Source organism: Erithacus rubecula (assembly GCF_903797595.1).
Source record: "Erithacus rubecula genome assembly, chromosome: 8".
In the NCBI taxonomy this organism is placed as follows: Eukaryota; Metazoa; Chordata; class Aves; order Passeriformes; family Muscicapidae; genus Erithacus; species Erithacus rubecula.
Genome location: NC_136659.1, coordinates 14,004,399 through 14,026,751, shown reverse-complemented (window position 1 = coordinate 14,026,751; position 22,353 = coordinate 14,004,399). Strand labels below are relative to the sequence as shown.

General features: G+C 42.9%; 1 protein-coding gene across 2 annotated transcripts in view; it reads left to right on the top strand.

The window, feature by feature from the left end:
- Nucleotides 1-2,639: 2,639 nt before the first annotated feature.
- Nucleotides 2,640-22,353, top strand: part of ITPRID2 (ITPR interacting domain containing 2) — a 39,593-nt gene continuing 19,879 nt past the window's right edge. Inside the window, exons 1-10 of one of the 2 annotated variants that reach the window (XM_079311546.1) lie at nucleotides 2,640-2,743; nucleotides 2,999-3,274; nucleotides 3,371-3,422; nucleotides 8,493-8,542; nucleotides 9,393-9,449; nucleotides 12,043-12,079; nucleotides 13,302-13,400; nucleotides 13,857-14,065; nucleotides 14,870-15,564; nucleotides 19,147-19,219. In XM_079311546.1, the coding sequence (XP_079167672.1) occupies nucleotides 3,058-3,274; nucleotides 3,371-3,422; nucleotides 8,493-8,542; nucleotides 9,393-9,449; nucleotides 12,043-12,079; nucleotides 13,302-13,400; nucleotides 13,857-14,065; nucleotides 14,870-15,564; nucleotides 19,147-19,219 (1,489 nt within the window). In that variant the 5' untranslated portion in view covers nucleotides 2,640-2,743; nucleotides 2,999-3,057. Of the gene's footprint in view, nucleotides 3,275-3,370; nucleotides 3,423-8,492; nucleotides 8,543-9,392; nucleotides 9,450-12,042; nucleotides 12,080-13,301; nucleotides 13,401-13,856; nucleotides 14,066-14,869; nucleotides 15,565-19,146; nucleotides 19,220-22,353 lie in introns of both variants that reach the window. The other variant, XM_079311547.1, reaches the window with a different exon arrangement.

Sequence of the window (22,353 nt, the reverse complement as noted above, 5' to 3'; positions counted from 1 at the left end):
GCAGCAGCTTGGAGTTTCTCCCCTTGTCAAGAACCAGTTCCACTGCCACGTGAAAGATCAACAGAAGGTTTTTGTCTTATTGCACTACTCCTCTGAATGCACACCTATGAAATGACTCCCATTACTCCTGTCAAAGGAAGGCACAAGGCACAGAGAGAGTTTTGGGGGGATTTTGGTGGGTTTTTTAATTTTTTTTTTGGGGGGGGGGGGTGTTATTAGGTTAAGTCTATCTTCCTATACTGTATGGAGAGATATAGATAAATTGTGCAATCTTTCCTGAACACTGGAGGCTCTCCTGATGTACAGAACTAGCAGGGACACAATGTGCTCAAAAGCATGGGGGAGTATAGCCCAACTGTATCAGGAAAATGCTCCTTACAGTGCACTCAGACATGGGAACAAATGCTCGTGGGAACTGGTGGAAGCACCTCATTTATATCTTTGAGTTATGTAGGAATGTATTTTTTCACACAATACTGCATCTGAAAGAATTCTCTGCAGCCAAAAATTGAATTAAGTCCTCTTCAAAGGCTTTTGTTCTTTTAAGAAGAAAAGATAGTGACTTAGTGGTATTTGTTGGGCTAAATTATATTTCTCTATGAGAAATACATATTCATGTGCTCAGGGTCAGCACCCATGACAAATGTGAGAATTATTATTATTCTTTAAAAGTGTGTGTCTATGTGTTTTTTATTTGGTAGTACTTAAGTAGTACTGCTAAAGGTGCTGTAGTTATAAATCTTCCTTTAGGAATTTATAATATCATGCAAAGCACAATTTATCCCTGATCTAATTAATGCCTATGTTTTATTTTATATTTTATATTTCATATTTGCCTAATGTTTTATTTGAATGGTTTCAAAATAATTTGGGGGAAAAAATAGTTGATCAAATTTAAGTGACAAGATGACATGACTTTTTCCGAATCAACTAGTGCTTTGAAGTACTACTAACAAATTACATTCTGAAGCAAGAGAAACTTTTACTACAGAACAAACTGACTTTTGATTACAAGTATTAAAAGAAATAAAATGCCAGATATTTTTCCTTGAAAAATGTTCTGCTTAATATAGGATTTGATTGTGCAATCCTTCCTCTTATAGAGACAAAAGGGATCTTGCTGGTATGGTATGAAGGTGCAAGAAAGAGCCCAGTGCTGTACTGGCAGGACTTCATTGCAAAAGCTATTGGCTGCTGTTTACATTTCTGACATTCTCTGAGTAAGTGTTGTCACAACAGACAAGCAATTATAGGCAATAATGTCAGTAATTTGTGGATTAAGGACTCCTTAAGGATGTATTGGCACGGCCAGACAGTAGCTGCTTTTAGCTTGCAACTGTTCACCCTTAGCTGTGCCAGTGAAACTGTAACTTTCAAGAAGAAATTGTGCTCCCTCTTAGGCAGGGGTTAAACTTCTCCAGGCTTTTCCTGCCTCTCATCCAGGCAGCTCAACCTCAAAGGGCCATTTTTTAATAGGTACAGCTATTTATGCATACACATAAAATTGAAATATTGGACATTATGTTGAAGTAATGCTGTGCTAGGCACTTGCTAACAAAACCAGAAAAAATCAGATTTTAGGATTCTAGATCTATAAATACACCTGTGAGGAGCCTCAGCCTCAGTCCAAGCCCCAGCACACATTGCTGGGAAAATCATTTGAGTATTTTGAGGATCAACAAGAAGGATTCAAACGTAGTTTGCTCTATTTTTTAAGAAATTCAAAAAATAGCATCTCAAAATACGTACAGAAATGACATGTACTTTCAGGGTCAAATTAAATACAAATGCATTTTTTTGTCCTTTTTGCTAATATTCTTCTGATTTTATTTCAACACACACCATTCAGAAAATTAGGGTGTGTTTAGGAAAATGACTTGTGATGAGGGGAAATTTATCTTAGTAAGTCTGTTTATGTGTAAAGTAATGGGTGGACTGGAGGAGTTTAGGAAAAACAATAAATATTTTTTTCTTATCAAGTCAATTTTTTATCTTATAGGGAAATTGTCACAGAAATTCCTGGAAAGGTTTTAACTAAAAAGCTAGGTAATGAAAGAATATCTGTTGGCTACCATTAACCTGGTTCTTCCAAAGGATGATTTTCCTTTACACATGAAGTACATCATATGCCTGGCTGTCAACACCAGTTTTACAACTCCAGACAACATGGCTTAATTTTGCTGCTTCTGCTTACTAATTCAGCATCTTTACATGAAAGTGTTGCAAAAGACCTTCCAAAAGCTTATTTCTCCCCGGCTCCGCGGCTGCCGGTGAGTTTCTGGTGTCCCTGCAGCCCCAGCCCGTGCCGGAGCAGAGGCTGATCCAATTCCTCAGCCCGGGAAGCGAGGCAGAGGGCTGTGTGTACCCAGCACACACCCTGAACCTTTTCCTCGTGCCACACCACAGCATAAAACCCTGCGGAGTCCCTCTTCCCTGCTCTGCATCTTTTTAAGTTTGGAACATCCTTTACGCGCCCAGGCCAGGCCCGAGGGGCCGCGCTGCCGCAGCGCCAGCGGGCCCGACCCGGCATCCGTGTCCCGCATCCCTTCCCGCATCCCTTCCCGCATCCCTGCCCGGGACGGCGGCCCGGCCCCGGCGGGAGGCCCCGCTCTGCCATCACGCCGTCACGTGGCCGCCGAGTTTTCTCATCCCTCAGCGGTATGAGGAAGTCAGAGCCGCCGCCGCCGCCGCCCGCAGCCCGGGCGGGCGCAGCCTCCGCCGCCGCCTCGCCGCGGCGCGACATGTGAGTACCGCGGGCAGCCGGGGCGCCCGAGCTCTGCCCGCCCAGCTCTGCCCGCCCGCGGTCCCCGGAGGCCGGCGGGCCGGGCTGACAGCTGCGGGGCCGGGAGCGCCCGGCCGGGGGGCGGCGGTGGCCGGGTCTGGGGGCGGGCCGGCGAGAGAGCGCGGGGAGGGGCGGACGGCGGCCCCGCGCCCCCCGGCGGCCCCGCGGCCCCCGGACGGGCAGCCGGACGGACGGCACATCTCCGCTCCCCGGCAGGCTGGCTCTCCCCGGCGCTCGCCCCCCGGCGTGAAACCCCCGCCGGCGCCGCCGCCCCGATGGAGCAGCCCCCGGCGGCGGAGGAGTGGCAAGGGGCGACCCAGAAGAGGAAGGCCTGGGCCAAGAGCCGCGACTCCTGGCAGGCGTCGGAAGCGGAGGATTTCTCGGTAGCGGCGCTGGCCCGCGGCGAGGAGGAGGAGGAGGAGGAAGAAGAAGAGGAGGAAGAGGAGGAGGAGGATCTCGGCGGCGGCGAGCTGCCGCTGGCCGCAGGAGCAGGTCAGTGCCGGGGGCAGCAGCCCGCGGTCCAGCGAGACCCCGCGGGGCGGCCTCGCTGTTACTGACTGTGGCTTCTCTCTCCCGCTCTTCCCTAAGGCTGCCACGGCGTTCCCAACGAGAAGATCGCGATATGGCTGAAGGACTGCAGGTGGGTGCTCCGCCGGCGGGGCCGGGCAGTGCCCGTGGAGGGGAGGAGAGGGAGGCACGGCCGGGAGCGGAGCGGGCACCGGGCTGGCACAGCCACTGCCAGCCGTGACACAGCCACTGCCAGCCCCGGTACGGCCACTGCCAGCCGTGGTACGGCCACTGCCAGCCCCGGTACGGCCACTGCCAGCCCCGGTACGGCCACTGCCCCGGCCGGGCTGCGCCGGCAGCAGCGCCGGCAGCCCGCACGGCCACCGGCGAGCTGGCGCTCGGCACCGCTTCTCTGCTTGGCGTCTCATTAATGAGCCTGAAGGCTTCCAGCCGCCGGGGGAGGAACTCAGCAGAGTCACGAAGGCAGCGTTACTTCGGAAGCTGCAATGGCTCTCACCGAGGGGCTCCAGTTTAAAGCTTCCGCTGTGTCATTGCCTGGTTTTTTGGTGCAGATTTCAAGAAACTGTGCTTCTGCAGCATGGCCTCTGTGCTTCAGGAGTTATGGCACAGTTTGGACTAACCTAACTTATTTGAGTCTCTTAACGCCTTCTATCCTTAACTTTGGGCATGTTCTATGTATTCCATGTTTCTATTACTGTTGCAAAATAATCTTTGGTGTTTAGAACAGGTATTGATGGAATTAATTTTTCTTCATCCTCTGTCACATAAAAGCACCAATGCTACATCAGTAGCAGCTGCTTTTGTCATGTCTTTTTCTCTATTCAGTCCTAACAGTCCTTGGAGTCAGAGCTGATGGGGAGAAACTAACAATTAACTTTCCAGTAGCTAACAATGACATTTCAAGACCTCTACTATTTGATATTTCTGGTTTCTTTCTCCTTTTAAGACCAACTACATTAAGACAAGAATTTACCCCTGAGATAGTTTAGTTGTGCCTTTGTAATCTCTTGATCCAGTAAGCAGCTGGTCTTACTTTGTAACTGAAGTGGGGGCTGTTTTATGGCTGCAGGATCTTCCATATAGTTTTTCAGATCTTTACAGGCTGTGCCTTGGATAGGGTGTTGGCAGCTACAGGCTTGAAATCATACTGATCCCTAAAATACAATGTTCAGAGCTGACAGACCATTCTGCCAAAATGCTAGAATGAGAAAAGATTTTTCTGACTTCACCTCTCTGGTCTGGTGTCCTGTTGGTCTACTAAACTATTTTCTTAAAAATCAATATTATCAATTCAGTGCTTTCTTAGAAGTATTTTTTGAGTGGGGAGGGCAAAAAATGTTGGATTGGAGGGGGAAGGGGTCATTGTGGGAGATATTTTTCCTAATGCTGCACTGCCACTATGTCTAAATCTGCAGGATTTCTGTCTAGAACCCTCCCTGGCCCTGTAGTCCTTAACAATTCCATGCAGAATTTAAGGAATAGCACAAAGCTGCAAACTGACAGCATGAACATCTATTAGGTGGCCAAAAATTGTGAGTAATTACACAAAGCTTGCAGTTTCATACCTGTGCTTTGGTAACTCTCTGTTGTTAAAACTGGCACCACACATTTCTGTGGAATGTGTTTGCATCACTGGCAGTTGATTCTCAAAATATGGGAATCTTGTTTTACAAATAACATGAAAAACAAGTTAACTCTTTTGCTAATACAGAAATGCAAATTTAGGTAATTCATGTTTGTGAAACCTGTTGTGATCCTTCCACAGAAACCTTTTAAAATACAGCTATTTACTATTGTCTTTTCAGAGGAATCTTCTGTTTTCCTCAGAAAGACGTTTAAAAAATTTCCTAAACAATACTATTCAGACAGGAGTTAGATTCTGCTCTGTGGCATGCAGGGTGCCAGCTTATGCAGTTCATGTCTGGAAGGTGCAATCCCAGCTGCCTGTGAAAGGGCTGCACAGCTCCTTGTGTTTGGAACTGCAGAATAGTTTAATTTTTTGTGCCTAATGTACGTGCGAGCAGTTGCTAGCATGTGCAGTAAAGTGATAATTAATTCACAGTGTTACAAGTGATTGTATGTGTAGAAACCTTGAACTGATTGTCTCTTGATAACAATGGACATAGGAAAAGAGGATAGCATCAACAGAGGACAGAACAGCCCTGCAGATACTACAGTGTTCTTTTTAAAAGTAACATTCGTGAAATTTACAATTTGTAAGTTGTTCTCCCTGAAATTTCATACTTGTTTAATAGCACTTTTGGTTTTGCTGTCTAGCTTTGATTGCTAAAAAGCATGGGCATACACAAACGGACCTTCTGTTTCTGGTTCATGGCACAACCTTATTCTTACAAGTTAGCTACATAACAAGTTACCATGTAGCTATTACTACAAATGAAGATTCAGTTACTGAACACAATATTTTCTCTGTTACATGTTTTCTAAAAGTAGTCTTTCACTTTTTCTGAGTTTCTGTACCTGTTTGTGAAATCAGAAGAAAATTGGTACTTTTAAAATCTCATTTTCTGGTTTGAGTTGGCAGCTGCACAAAAAACCTTAATATCAACTCACTGCATGAATAGGTCTGCTTTTAAGACTGATTCCTTTACTTGTTTCTAAAGGCATCAATATTGTTCTAATATGGATAAAAAGAACTCCTATCTGTCTTTTGATATTTATGTTAGTGGGGCTTTTATTACTTGGCATCTCTGTTTCACATCTGCTTTAAAGCAGAGGAGAGTTCCTAATATCCCATGTTATTTACCTTAGTAGATACCCATTTTGTTATTCTGGGCTTTCTGTAAAGAAATAAGTAGCAGCAAAAAGCAAAAGCAAAAAAGCAAGTATTTATCATACTGTGATAAGAATTATGGGGATATAAAAAATATCAGATGTTACTCAAAGTCTCTGGTTCATTCATGTTTTGGGAACCACATGCATTTGAAAAAGGCCTCTTTTTCTCCATCCTCAGGACTTTGAAAAAGCATTTTGAAGTAATAAGAAAGCTCATAAAAGTTGAAACACAAGTGTTTGTGTTATGCTGATAGATAAAAAGAAAATTTTGTCAACTATTATGATGACGTGTATTATTTTGATTGAATATATTTAAACTCTGCCAGCAATACAGGGTATGTGGGAGGTATCTGGGAGCCATCTCCTGTAGATATGCAGGAAGTGAGTTCTTGAAATGCCTCAGAAAGAAGAGATTTTTTGCTTCAAGTTTAAAACAAACATGGCTTCTGCTCAGATAAGGTTTTAAAAGCTGAGGTTTAAACACTTCCATGGCACAGTGCAAAACCCCTGTCCTGTTCTGAGAGACCACCTGACCAGAACTGATACAAACTGAGCAAACAAAGCTCTGGGTTGAGAGGAAGCCTTGAGGCTGCATGTGGCAGGGACCCCATCCTGAGGGCACAGCAAGGGGAAGGGTCCCCCAGCTCTAATATTCATTCCCAAGTGCACAGGGCTGCTCTGGGGCAGAGCCATGGGCCTCAACTGGTGGAAAACAGCCTGGTGCAGAAAGGCAGAGCTATCCATACTGTTGTCCAAAAGGATTTTTGTGTGGTACTGGTCTGTTGTTTGAACTCATGTTTTGTTTAGTTCTTAAGAGCAAGGCAGCTGTGTGCAGCAGTGCAGGTAGGGCAGCAAGGGGTGGTTGACAAGGATGCTTTTCTGGTAGCTGCTGATGTGCTGTAATGGTGACACATTTAATTTCTAAAGGAAAATGCCAACTTTGATGGATGCTTTTACTGCCAGCCACTGCATGCAGCACTGACCTTGGCTGTCAAAGTCAATGCCAGCAAGTTTCTACATTGAAAACATAGAGGCATGGGAGTAGCCACCAGGGAAGGAGAAGGAGAAGGTTGGGAGTGCACCCATGAGAGCCAGGGAGTAAACAACCAGCATAGTTATTACTCAGAACATCAGGCTTCTTGTAGCATGACAGGTTTAGGCAATATATCCTAAGTTTTTTCAGACTCTGACTGGACAGACATACAGAAATACAGGACATGTGAGCCTCAGCAGAGTGTCCCCTGTCACCTGGAATGTGCTCATGCACCTGGGTGCTGTGGCTGTTTGCCTTGGAGTCCCACCACGGTGGGGCTGGGCTTTGCTTTGCAGAAGGCGTTGGAATGAGCTTGCTCCGTATCTGCAGGCTGCGTCTGGAGAGAGTGAGCTCTTTTCAGAAGGAAAAGAAAAACAAGGCTGTGAAGTGTAAGGTCTGTTAGAAAGCAGATGCAAACTTTCTTTGCTTAATTTGGCTGTGGCACCAAAATAAATACAGTATCAGAGCACTGTTTGCTTTCAGGTCTTTGGGTGGGTTTATGTCTTTGTCTAATTAAAAATCCAAATGAAATACGCATAATGTAGGTGCATAAATCATCTGCTTTTGCCTCCTTTACGAGTATTATATTTCTGGGTTTGTTTTGAGCTTTGAAAGTTATTGCTTTGCTACTTAGAATTGACAAGGCTTTGGTTAAACATGTCTGAGAATCAAGATGTGGAAACATCTAGCTAAGTGTCAACAAATACAGTGCGAACCCAGAGCGGGATCGGACCTGTCATTTGTGAGGCTCCTGCTGCTCCTTTCAAACACCATGAGGCTCGGCAAATCCCCTGCCCTTCAGGCAACAGCTATGGGAGGGATCATACAAAAAAGAATTAGTGTGAAGAGCCTATAAAGTGTCAGGACTGGCAAGTGACAGCTAACATAGCTGTCAAGATTTTTTATCTTGATTCTTCCTGATTCTTCCTGATCATAAAATACAACCTTTTGCCATTCTCTCAAAGAAGTTTTAAACCTGTAGAAAAAATGGCAACAGTTTTTGCTGCATAAATGAGATTGAATTAATCCATTCAGAAATTCATGCTTGTTTTTTTCTGGGTGTTATGCTGAGAAGTCCGTGATTTTCCTTAGCAGGGGCTTCTGCCCCTGAAGGTGTTTGAGCTTTTGCAGTTACGATGTTTTGTTGTTTTTGTCTGCAAGGTGTATTTATTTAGAGGGCTGGGGATTGTTTAGGAAGTTATTGCCAGTCGTCAGATGTTTGTGCTTTCTGGGGGCGGAGGGAGGGAAGAAGGGAGGGAGGGACAGCTGCTGCTATCACAAGTTTGTTACATGCTGTAAGGAAGGACATGAAGCAGCAAGTTTTTTAAGTAGTGTTAATTTCTTCTGTGGTTTCAGAACGCCTCTGGGAGCCTCCCTGGATGAGCAAAGCAATCCTCTGTTGAAGGGTAAGGAAGGGCTTTAACTACTGAAATCTATTTTGCTGGAAACTGTGTTTTCAAGGACCTTCCCGTGTGTGTCTTTAGTAGCAGTAAAAACCACAGCCAGGTCAGGGTTGCAGAATTATTCTCACAGCAGAGCAGTTGTGCATGAGAAAGGGGGAAAAGAACCCAAATAAGTCTTTCTGGAGATCTTAGTAAGGTCTAAAAAAAATTCCCAGATTTCCAAAACAAGGAGGTGGTTCTGTCTCCAAACTGGTGAGCATTAGGCAGTCTCTGCCTCTAATAACTGTGGTTGCCACACCTGAAAATTTTACTATCTGAGCAGGTCCGAATACTAAAGTTCAAAGTACAGTGGGAATGTGCAGGTAGTGACAGGGAAGAATAGAAGTGAAGAATACAGTGAGGAATTACTTGCTGTGCCTGGAATCTTCACTTCAGCTCCTAATCTGGTACAGGAAGGTGAGAGGGCAATGCCTCAGCTGGACTCAGACTCTGGATTCTCCTGGTAAGATGTCTGGAGGACAGATAATGCAGCAGCAGAAGGCATGGGTGTGCTGAGTGGTACCTCCATGTTTCCACTTGAAGTTAATTTGCTCTCATGTTGACTTGGAGGTGTTTCTGAGCACTAAACTAAAACAGTTGTAGTCGTTCCCTTTCAAAATAGTTTTGCTATGTTCTGAAATGTAACTTCTTGCTTCTTAATGCATTTTAACTGCATGAGTAATGCAGGGATTATAAATAAAGTCTGGTTATTTCTTGTATCAAATGAAGTGTCTCGCTAATATCTTCAGATAAGCAGCTGGAAGGAAAACATTGGAGCATTGTAGTTGTTGAACTGCTAACTGTATGTTTTCAGGCATGCTGGTGAGAAATGGAGGAAGTTTTGAAGATGACTTATCCCTGGGAGCTGAAGGTGGGTGTGGTAGATTATGACTCTTTTTCTAGCAAAAATAATTGTACTCAGTCATCTGATTTTTATTGTGAAGGACAACATTGCCTAGAAAATCAGGATGAAGCACACAGAAAAATGCAGGAAGATTTGCTTTTTTGAAGTTATTTAGACTATTGCTAGAGTCTCTGACCCAAAGGTCAGAGGCAGCCCTGAATTTTCTTCTGCCCTTTCATTTCAATACTCATGATGACAGGAGAGCCTGGAACACTTACCAAGGCTGTGAGAAAACTATTTCTCCTACTTGTTCTGCTTGTCCATGGGTTGCACTTGGCAGCCATGCACTTCCCACTTCCAGTGGATCCCTTGGGAGTGGCATGTGTGAGCTTTTGAAAGGAGGAATGAGATTCTGTCAGCCAAGAGGCAAACCCATTAAGAGCTAAGTGCTTTTAAAAGTGAAAAGTACCAAAGCTGAGTAAGTATTTTGGATCAACCACAATATATATCTTCTATTGATAGCTGCTTGCCTTTTCTTTCTCTTCCCTTTTTTAAGGGGAAGGAGATGTGGCTGTTCCCTGTGGACTTCTAGCCTTGATGTTATCATTGATTAGGGGTGTCCATAAACCAGCTAGCAAAAGCACTGTGGATTCTGTTCTAAAGCAGCATCTTGTAGTAAAATAGCATAAAAAAGTCTACAAACCTGGTCCTGGGGTTATCTGTACCATGGGGATCTAAGATGTTAAGTGTTAAAAAAAAAAGACAGAACTATTCTTCCAGTTTAGCTTTTGATGTTTTTGAATTACAGCTTCTGCTAAATTCCAGTACCACTGGTATAGTAGAAAGCCTTTCCTTTCACGTAAGTTTTGCCAGTTGTGTCAGAGTAGAGGGACAAGGCCTGGAGAAAGGAAATATCTTTAATTTTCAAAGATTTAAAACTTCTAAGGACAAAAAAAACCCTGGTAATGATCTTGAACTGATAATGATGGAAAAGCAGTAAATGACTCTCATATTGCAGTAGATTAAATAGGATTAAATTTTCCTATTGACAGTCTTTTCAGCTTATTAGATTGTCTGCAGTACAAAGATTTCATAGGAAAAGTTTCTGTGTGATAATAATCCAAGGGTCTGAGCATATGACCAAGAACACAAGAATCAGTGGATTTTAGTACATCATGTGCCTTTTTTCTTTTCAGTTTTTCTCCTTATATTTTCCAAGGACTTTTGGTTTTTATGGGTCTTTAGCATGATTTAGCTTGTTCAGATGAAAAGATGCCAGTACTAGAATTGCTGGTTGATTTTTCTGGGTAAAGATGCGGATGTTTCTGCTGGGCTTTGCTTCCCATCCAAGAACAAGGGGACAACAGAGCTACTTGGAGCAGTGCTGCATGCCCTGCCAGACAGACAGCCCCTTTGAGGCTGGGATGAATGGCCTGCCCTTGTGCAGCCCTGACTGCCTGAGCCCAGACAGAAGCCAGAGCCCTGTGTGAATGATACAGAGGGCATTGGGCAGGGACCTGCAACCCCAGCCCACTGCTGAGCTGGTACAACCTATGGCTCAGCTGCTCCACTGGATAATCCTTACAGATAGGCTTACCTTCATATTATAGGCAAGAGTATTAAAAAGAAGAGATGTGGGATCTGTATTTTGCATACATTCCTTTGCATCAATTTCTTTGTGACGCCTCTGAAACCAAGAGAGAGGTGGTGAGGTTTCCACGTTTTGCTCGCGGTTGCTGACTCTACCCTGCTGGCACAGCGGGTCGAGGTGCAGGGTTTTGCTGGCAGGGTGTGACATCACTCTTTTCATAGCTGCTTCTGAGGGCTGCTATAACAGAACATGCTCTTTGCCTGTCTCCTGGAACAAGTTGTTAATGCTGAGTTGCCTCTTTGGGGAACCCCTAATTTAAGTCTGAGGTTCAGTTCTGAAAGAATAATGCTGCCTGAAACATTCCTATGTGATCCAGCTGCAGAAAGTGCTGACTTCCCTGTCAGCCTGGTGACCAGGTGCTTGGTACCTGGCTGACAGCCTCCCTCTTGAGCCCTGTCAATTCTGAGCACATCTGCTGGCCCCATCAGCACCAAGGGCTTAACTGAGCTCTTGTTTATGTACAGCATGGCTCAGACAGCCAGGGCCCTGCCCCACTTTGCTTATGAAAAGATGAACAAATAGTCTCAGCACCTGGCTGTGGGGTCAGCTGCCTTTCTTATATTCTTTACTTTATCTACTGGAGCAATCCTTGGATGCCTGCTTGTCCTCTTCCCCTTCCCACCCAGGAACTGCCTTGCAGCTGGTAATCATGTCTTCAGTTGCAAAGCAATAAATGATTTATATAACAACTACCAGCTTATCACAATTTAAATTTTGAGTAATAAGACTAATGACAGTATGTAAATGTGTGTCCATATGAGATTTAATTTTAAACAGAGGTTTAATCAACCAGCTCATTTTTATATCAGCTGTATACTGGAAACCCTTGACAGTCACATTTATATGGAAGAAGCAAAACCTGGTTTATGCAGGACTATTAGGAAATGAGCTGACTATCTGCTTCTTCTTACTGTTTGTGACAAGTGTAGTTCTGAAGAGGTCTGGATATAACTTCTTCTTTCTCTACAGCTAATCATCTACGGAGTGATACCCAAACAGATACATGGTAAGCATCTTTTTTGTGTGCTTGTTTCCTTCAGAGGAGTATTTATACTGAGGACAGGAGGGAGAATGGGCAGTGGAAGTCATGGGGGCTACCACAGAGCTAAAGCTCTTCTGCTGATGTCTGTTTACAAGAGAGGGAAGAAAACAATACAGATAACACAAAGAGTCAGGTGCAGAAAAAAAAAATCACCAGATTTTTATTCTTTCAGCAGATGCGACAGATTTTGGAGTAGCAGGAGGAAAACAGAGAAATGACAAATCTTAGCAACGTAGCATGATTTACCGTCTTTGCCTCACTGCTCACTATTTCAGAAATTTCAAGGGAAAATTAGTTTTGTCTGTCATGGCAGATTTCTTTTGGGAGTGGGGAAAAAAAAAGACTTTGAGAAAGGAGAGATGGTTAGAGCTTTTTAATAAAATGTGCTGAAACTGAAACCCCACTGAAGCTTCAGTGAATACTGCACGGCCCCCGTGGAAAGCATCGTCTCTACTCCTCCTGAGCTGGACTCAGGACATAAGTAAATAAACATACACTTCTAGGTGAATCCTCTGCCACATTTGGTGTCTTAGTGGCTGTTCTGGGGGGAACAGTTTGTTCCTCGGATTAACAGTAAAAGTATGTTTGAACCCGGGGTACCACCTAATGTTCAAGCAGCTTCTCCAGATGCAGGGAAGAAGTAACTTGGGATTGGGAAAGAGACTGGCCAGCAGTGTGGGCTGGAGCTGCTCTTGCTTCATTTCCTCTTGCCTGGAGCCTCTCCGGGCTCCCTAGCCAGGTGTGGGTGCAGCTGGGGTGAGCAGGGTACCCAAGGCGTGCCAAGGGTGGCCTTGCATGGAGAGGTGGTCCTGCTGGAGGGGAGGATGGCCCAGGGGAGGCAGGAAAAGGCAGGCCAAGGACAGCTCACCCGAGGCTGGGCTTCCTTACTGGAGGAGGGTGGGAACAGGGAGGGTGGGGCAGCAAGGGCAGATCAGGGTTTGTTTTCTCAGCTCACATTTGCCTTCAAATTCATACTGTCTGTGTACATTTTTACTGAGGTGGTCCAGGGTTCACTTTTGTTTCTGTATTTCAATAAATGACATGGCTAATACAAACCAGATAACACCGAAGGGGAAAAGAGAAATTCAGCAGTGCTGGCGGGTTAGCTCTCCAATGAGACAGAGAATCAAGTCCCTGAACAAAAGAGGTTTGTTGCAGGAGTCCTCTTTGTTTGTGTTTTGTACAGCAATGGTGTACTGGCAAAGGACAGGAGGCTGCAGTTCCATCAGAAGGGGAGAAGTATGAACTCTACCGGCTCTGGAAAAAGCAGCGCGACTGTTTCAAGGTAAAACTCTGCTTAAAAGGTCTGTTTCTCAGTGAAATGGACTTGGCTTGTTTGATGTGCATTGCTGCATTTAGTAGCTGAGAAAGGAATTTTCGTTTGGTTGCTTGAAAAACTTCTGGTTTCAGTTGTAGTTTTCAGTAAATGCTAAAGAATGGACCTAAACATGAAAAATGCCTGATATTTTAATGGCATTTTAAAATTTGAGCTCTGCAGAGTAGGACTGATTTTAGAAATTACAGGACTGGATCTGTGATGTGTCTGGGCCAATGGCTCTCATGATGGGAATGAAAACTTTAGATATAGAGATCTCCACAATTATTTCCTAAACTAGTCTGAGCTGTCGGAGTCAAAAGTTTAATAAGCCAAAGTTGTTACTGGGCTGAGTTAGCAGTTGGATAGAAGGGGCCAGATATTGAAAGGGGACAGATAGATGGTTAACATCTTTCATTTGTCCAGCGTTTCTGAATTACTGGAGCTTTATGAGGAAGATCCTGAAGAAGTGCTCTATAACCTTGGGTTTGGAAGAGATGAACCAGATATTGCTTCAAAAATTCCAGCGAGATTTTTTAATTCATCATCATTTGCCAGAGGGATAGATATCAAAGTGTTTTTGAATGCCCAAATACAGCGCATGGAAGTGGAAAATCCAAGTTTTGCTTTAACAAGTAAGTATGTTTTGGAAGCACAGTTTATTTTTGAGTTTATTAACTATATAAACAACCTCGAAAGAGGTATGTACATAATATTCTGGCAAAACTCTCTTGCAGCCTAAAGGCCACATTCCATTCAGAATTCATAATAAAACTCTTGCTTGGTCTTAAATAGGCAAGAGGTGACCACCAGGGTGGTACTCCTTGGGATGAGTGAAAGGGTTTGTAGTGGGGAGGGAAATAAAAGGTGTGCTGTAAGGTATGCTGCCTTGTGGTTTGTATCATTCTCATCTCTTACTCTAATCTTGTCTTCTGCTGCAGCTTTAGAAAACTGGAACAAATAGCAATATCCCTCTGTTTCTGGTGTCCTTCAGTCCCTGGGTGGGATTTTTTTTTTCTGGGTGGCAGCGACCTATTTTTGTCGTTGTTGAAATCTGGGGCAGTATTTCTATTCACTTGGACAGGAGCTTTGTTGGATCAGTAATGAGTGCTGCTGAAATGAGGGCATAGCTGTCCTTTTGTATTTGTAGCTGGAGAGAGCAATGCAAGTAACACTTCCTTTCTAGCATTTTGTAAATAAACTTGCATTCACACACATATGCCTCTTACTTAGTTCGGGAGAACTTTGCATGCTGTTCTTGTGCACTTGTAAAGATTCTTTTTTTCCATAGCAGGGTATGACTTTCATGTTACAGGCCTAGGAAGTGTTCATTCAGTTTTAGATGCCCTGATAAAAGTAGGAGGAGGTTTGTGGGGTTTGGCAGAGATTATGATCAAAATTCCCTCTTCAGATATGCGTTGTGTTTCGTTCCTGTGCAGGTCGTTTTCGTCAGATTGAAGTGCTTACTACTGTGGCCAATGCTTTTTCTTCCTTGTATTCTCAAGTCTCTGGGACTCCTTTGCAGAAAATTGGTAGTATGAATTCAGTGTCTTCCAGCAAAGAGGCATCCAGCCCTCCCCCTCTGAATCGCAGCAATACAGCCAGTCGGTTGATGAAGACCTTGTCAAAACTCAATCTGTGTGGCACACAGCAAGCTGATGGCAGCAGCTGCTCTAGTCCTTCGCCTGTTGAAAAAGGGAAAGGTCCAGCTGAAGTAGGAAGTGAGGAAAATGATGTTAAAAATGAAGCTAAATCGCTAAAATATCCTAAAAAGAAAGACTGTCCCTCTTTTTTGGCTACTGTAAAGGAGGAGATAGCCAGCAGCCAGACAAAGGCTGCGAACGCAGAGAGACCCACGCACCTCCCCACTGGGACTGGTGGTGCACAGGAGGGTTCTGTGCCTCCAGCAGATGGGCAGGAGGGCAGGCTGGCAGGTGCCCAGGATAGACCCTGTGAAGAACCTGGCCTTTTGGACTCACCAGGCCTCAGCAGCAGCTCCAGCACCTCTGACAGCAGTGTCCTGACACAGAGACTGTCCACAGCATCGCCAGGTAGAGACCCCTGTGCTCCCCTCGCAAACCCGTCCGTGATGAACCTCATGTTGCAACAGAAGGACTCCTTTGAGATGGAAGAGGTGAGTGAAGATGCACGACTTTCTTTGTGCATACAGTTTACATAACTCCCTGTCTGCCAGCACAGGAATGTTCCCTCCTGTATGGCTTGACAGTGTTTTCTCCAGGAATACTTTTAATTCTCTGAGAGCTGCAGGCTGCTCCAATTGATCCTCTTAATGAAGTAACTGCTGCTGCTGTTGTTCCTAAGTCAGTGGGAAAGTTCTCCTTCTCATTCTTTTATTTACTTATTTATTTAAATCAAATTCAGGTAATTGCTATCACTGGCATAAGTCCTAGGGCGTTTTCCCTGTGTAAGTAAATGTAGGTTAGGCTTTGTATGCAGCAAAACCTTGTGTGTTTAGTTTTTATTTTACTTAAATTTTAAAATAGAAATCATTACTTTCATTGGCTAAAAGTAAATTCATGTTGATTAAAGATAAATTTGTGAATAAAGAAAGAGTTCTGCTGCAATGAAGCAGAGGAGGGGCTTTCAGCATGAGGTGCTCATCTTGTGCAACTTTTGGTTTTGATAACAATCTACTATCAGTTATTTATTTGTTCTCTGGAAATTAGCACACTGAAAGTCACTGTGACACGACTTTTGGCAATGGCTTAATTGCAAATTCTATGCTAGCTGTCTTTTAACATCTTCATATATACAGATATTAATTTTTATATTGATAATTGCTCCAAAGTAATTTTAATTCCCATGTTCCTGTAAGTGATTTGTTTATTAGGCTAGTAAACATTCAGTCTACAAATTAAAGAATACCATTTTCATATAGACTTGCAGCTTGAATTGTAAGAGGCTGTCTCAAAATTCTTAAATGAGTAGATGTTTTGTGGACACATTCCATTTGTGTGACTGCTACAAATTAAAAGTTCAGCAGTTTTTTGTTTATGTGAGATAGATATATAAAGCAAAAGATATTGTGATTTCATTGGTGAAATGAAGAAAGCAAGTGAATAGAAAAGTCCCAGAATTTTACAGCAAATGATAAATTGATGATTTAGTAGATACCGTCTGGTGTTATATTGTAATGACAAGCTCTTCTAGATCAACTAATGTTGAAGCTGAAGTGACTCATTAAGCAAAAAAAGGTAATCAAGCCTCTTGTGGTTCCTGGGACTTGTTTATTCCAGTGTGTCCTACCTACATGTTGTGTGGCCATCTACTGAACCAGAACAAAGGACTAGTCAAGTTAAGAGGGGAAAAAGAAATCCAGTGCATTTTGATTTATTTCTTTTTCCTGGCTTAGTTTTCAGCCAGATAATTTTCTTGATACAGCTTGTTGTGTAGCTGCAAAAATGTTTGCATTGGCACAATTGGAAGGGATTGAGCAGCAATGCATTTTGCTGCATATTTCACAGGAGAAATCCATTTTTGGTACCTTAGGGCAGAACTGAAACAATGCATTTATATATGTGTATATACATATGTGTATGTGTGTGCATTGAAAAGAGGAGTGGATTTTTCCTGCAGAGTAAGTTGGACAGTAAAGACTCGCTGAATTCTGTGCAAGTGTGATGTGTTTGTGAAGTTCTGGTTGACACACTTTGTGCAGTGATGCCAGGCATAAACACAGCTGTTTTGGCAAGACAGCATGTGATGTGGGGTGGGATTGTGGTGAATTTTTAGTCTATCAATACAGTGCATACTTATCAACTGCCTACAGATCCCTGGGAGGGAGGGATTCAGTTTTGCTGAAGACATTTTAGAACAATGCCTGGCAGTGTGATTTTATTTTTGTGCGCCTCTAAGCAGGGTGTAATGAACAATAAACTGTATTAGAAACAGTGACAATAACTCCTCCCTCTGTTTTCCTTGCTTGGCTTGGAGTGCATTCTTATGCATAAGAAAGATGACAGATATATCAAGGAAGTTCTTTCCATGCTTACGAATGCCTTGGAGGTTTGCGTGCCCTTCGGAAGTCTGTGGCTGTGAAGATAGCTGCTGTGGGAGTGAGTCAGGGCAGGATTTCCCCAAACACCCACTCCTGTGGTGGCCAATGACAGTCCTGAAGGTCACTTACCAGTGTGAATATTGGCTGAAGGGATGGGGAAGGAGCTTCTGTGTGCTTGAGGAGCTGCACTGTGCTGTGGACACCGTTGGAATGCTGTCTCCCAGCCAAGGACAGGAGGTGGACGGTATTTAAATGAGAAGAGGCTTAGCTTTTGGAAGGCTGCAAATTTAACCTTCAGAAAATGGGAGGTTTGAGAGAATCAATACACCTTTCCTGGAAGGCCAGTTTTATTAAAGTATCTGTAAGATTACTTGCTGTTCCTTGTTTATTTAAAAAAAAAAAAAATCAACTGAATCTTTCCTAATCTTAAATGGTAAGCCCCTTCTCTGCTCTATACTTAGATGAAATAAGGATTTACCCCTTTGGTACAGCCTTCATCTCCTAAAAGAACAGAAGCTGTTAAGTTTATCATGCAAAAGTAATGCTGCTCACTTATTAATGGTGAAAAGTTCAGGCCAACTACTCCTCAAAACCCTTGTAACTAAGAAAATGCACCCTTGTGGGCACTGTGCACATGACATCAGTGCAAATATAACTTCTTCTTTAGCCAAATACTAATTTTGGGTTATCAACATCAGTATCTTGATTTTTACATTTTTAAGTTGATTAAAAAATGGAGATAAATTCATTGCATTATAATTTTGAAACTGAGCCAGCAGCCCATTAGAGGGAAGGGTTGGGGGTAGTTGGGCTGGGTTGTTGTGCTTATAGACTTGCGTGTGATCCATTAGATTTTTTTCTGGATCACACAAAAGAGAGAACATATTGTAGGTTTTGAACCAAACAAAGGCCTCTCTGTTGAGATTCTAGGCATATTCTTTTCATTGTTTGAACCTTTGCCTGAGAACTGCTGTCTTAATAAGACTGTGCTTCACAAAGTTATTGAGTGAAAGGACTCATTTTTATGTAGTTTTAAGTTTCCCAGTTGAAACGAGCATGGATCTGAACACATTTGCTTTCTTTTCTGTACTGGCAGACATAAGAATTACTTCCATGAGTAGTGGTGTGGTGAGGTCTGGAGTAGGTTCTGGCTGGGTCTGGGTCCTTCAGCTGGAGGACTGGTGGCTTGTAGGAAATAGTTGGTAGGGCAGCAGACCACAGTCCATATGTGCTGACCTCCTAAGACATTTTTCTAAATGTATTATAATTGTTCTTTATATTAAATGAAGGGCCAAAAGTTCTATCTGGAGAAAGATGGTAGTGTAAAGGTGATCAGAGGTGTTTTCACACAATTTTAGTGTTTTGTCAAAGAGCAACTGAGGGCTCTGTGTTGTCACAGGATGTGATTTCCAGGTCTTTTTGCGTGCAGTGGGTAACCAGAGGGGAGTCCTGTGCTGTGGGTGGGAGGTGCTGCCCAAGGATCTCTATTCTCCTCCAGGAGCATTGCTGAATGCCTGATCAAAGTTGGTTCAAGGAGATCACAATTTGCTCTTTCAGTCAGTACAGGCTGTTCAATTGGAGGAAAAAAACCCACCAAAACCTCCTCCTGCATGTGCAGTGTGTATAGCTTAGGCATTCTTAAGCACAGGAATATATTCCAATTGACCTCACAAAATATTCATCTCCTCTTCCTGATAGATCCAGAGTACAGAGGGGGATCTACCTCATGTTTCAGCTGCACACCAGCTAGCAGTGACCAAGTCAAGGAAAGGTGAGTAGACTGAAACTTCTGTGAGACAGCAGACTGCTGAGTGTCCTTCCTTCTCTGAAAGGCTGGTTCAGATATTTTAAGCTTCTAAAGTTTATTTTCTCTCTAGAAATAAAAAAGATATGGGTTTCTTTTTTAGCTAAATCACAGAAATTACTACAAAGTGCCAACCAAATTACAGGCAAGAAAACAGCCCTATAGCCTCACTGGCTGTTTTCACTTCTGTGTAATTGATGATAGCTCAGATGGCCTGAAATGTTAATTCAGATTCTGTGGGATTTTTTTTCCTTAGTAGATCCTGTAATTTGAGATACCCATTTAAGCTGAAATTACATTGTTTTAAACCTAAATTGCATGATACATGCAGCTTTTTCCTATGCACTACTTCTCTGTCTGCAGGCTGCCTGCACAGAAAACTAGTGTCTCTACACCCACGTGGAAATCATAGTCCCTCCCAAGGAAAACACTGTGCACTAGCTGTTGTGGTTCACTTAGTTTGTGCTTTCATCTCAAATTCTTATTTTTGTGTTTTATGGCTTGGGAGGGGGATAAAGCTGATATTAAAGTTTATTTCGTGATTGTTGCTTTGCCCAGTCAGCAACTGAAGTCTGTTCTCTAGCTGATACATTTAATTAAAGAGGAACTAAAGCTTGTTGCACTTACAGAAGTGCATAGCTGCAATGCAATTTCTTGGTGAAGCATGAATAGCATTTCTAGACACTTAAGAGATGCAGAAAAACTTGTCTAAAGAAACTGAGATCATCTTACTTGCATTTGCACAAATGAATTGACAATTATGTGAACTGTCAGCTAAATTGCATCAACATGTTTGAGTGTGCCCTGGACTGTGTTGGAGGATAATGCCTGGTTGTTGGTGATAACTTGTGCTGCTTGTTCATCAGTGTTCTGCACAGCACAACCTGGTGGTCACTAGGCTTCCTCTGCTACCAACATAGGCCATCAAGGATTGCCAGAAATTGGATCTCTAACTGCTGCCAGTACTTCCTCCTTAGCTGATTTTGAAGTTCATTACCACCTGCTTTACATGACTACATAAAAACGGTGCAGTCTTTACAGGGCAGGTTTCCTGTTTGCCTGGCCTTTCCAGCTTCAGGGAGAGCTTTTCAGAGAAAACCAACTTAAGGAACCAGCACCTGCAGTCAAGGAGGAAAAAAAATATACGTTTTCATCTTTTCTGCTCCCAATAGTTGTTTTACTGTCTTCTTCCACCACACAACAAAGAAAAGTGAGATGGTCCTGTGTGTACTTGCTGAAAAGCACCAACAGTTCTAGCAATGGGAGTTCAGTCTGACAGTAGCAGGCCGTGCTGGGTCATATTTCCCAGGCACTATGTCCCTCCTATTTTGGAATACACTTCACACAAATTAGTGGTGACACTTTATTATCAGATAGGCATTGCCTAGATTTTCTAGGACTTAGCTGACAAGGGTGTCAGTGCTTGCATATTTGCTAAAAATTAGTCTGAGACCAAGTTAGTCTGAGACCATTTTATTTCACCTGAAGATGTGAAAAATTTAGGACTTCGTTCTGTGTGGATTTCAGTAAAGTTGCTAAGAGGCAGAGCATTTGATGGAGAAACTTACCCAAAGAGTAAAAAAACTGTAGTCAACTTTTGTTTTTGCAGGTTGTCCAATATGAGACAGCATAGAGGCTGGCTTTCTCAGAGAGTGGATGTTTGGATGTTAAAAGGTGTCCAAAGTTAATGGTCCCTTATTAAAAATGCTGGCCATTGTGTCTGAATGTGAAATGCCACTCTCACTGGCAATCTCATGAGGTGGGATCAGCATGAAATTTAATCACAGATTTTCTGTTGCAACGTGATTTCATTTGACAGTCCTTTTACAAACCCACCTGTTTCAGTGGCTTTGTCTCTACTGTGCATAAGCACCCATAAACAAAAGATTTGTTCCAGATGAATGCTTCCCCTGAAGGATTACTTCTGTACTTCTTTTTTTATGTGGTGATATTTCTTTGTCAATTAACAGGGTTGGTGTTCTTTGGTACAGATTACTGTAAACCTTGCAGTGTCATTTTACATCTACACAGAGAGCTGTGGATGCTTTTTCTGAAATTTACAATGGTTTGTAATGTGTGTTAAGAGGGCCTTTAATAAGAAGTGAAGTATTCAAATTAAAAAAAAAAGAGAGACTCTCCTACTAAAATAGTCTGGTTGACTGTTATGGTTGAACAACACAGTCTACTGTTGCTTAGACTCACAATTAAAACATGTTTCTTATTTCAGTTTTGTTAGGAACACAAGAATGAAAAGCTTCAGCTAGTTTATAAATATACAGCACTGCTAAATGTGCACTATAAAAAACAGCCTGTTGCAAAGTTATCTGGTAGAAAAGTTTGTTAGTGCAAAACCATAGTTCTTACTGACATATCATACAGCAGCATTTTCCTTTCCAAAAAAAGCCCCAAAAGCAAGACAAATACAGGTACAGTGCCTAGAGGAAAAAGCATTCTCAAGTCACTGCAATTTGTGAATGTCTAGTTATTGGCATCAACATGGATCTGTGAAATTTTGAGTAGCCACAGTCCTGTTTCTTTTAAGGCATTCTACGTTGATAGTCAAAAGCAGTTACTGGTTTTGAAAATTTAGTTCTTGAAAGGGAAGCAAGCACATCATCAGCACTTCCTGTCCTTAATATATTATTGTATTTATAGCTCTCTGTGGGTGCAGCTCCACAGGAGATTGGAGATGGGGGAGTGAGAAGAAAACATCTGGAACAGATTTAGTATTTGTGGGAGTCTGTGCTTATCTGTTCAGATGCAAGGAAATCCCCAGGGATTCAGAGTTTTTGCAGCAGGGCTCCCTGTTGTGCTGGTTTTGTTAGTGCTGGGGTGCATGGTGTGATGAGTATGCAAAAAAGAGACAGCTGGTATTTAATCCCATAATGAAATACTTTATAGTTAAGTTGGGAGTGTTAATAATTATCTTACAAAATACAAAGTGCATTAGAGCTTTTCCAATAGTGCAGGTACAAGAAACAAATGTTAAAGCTTCATGGACAGTTTCCACATATTTCTTCTCTTCTGTGTGAGCAGTTGAGTGACACAGAAGAGATGAGACTGACAGTCCAGTGGTAGCTCATTATTATGTTACAATAGAT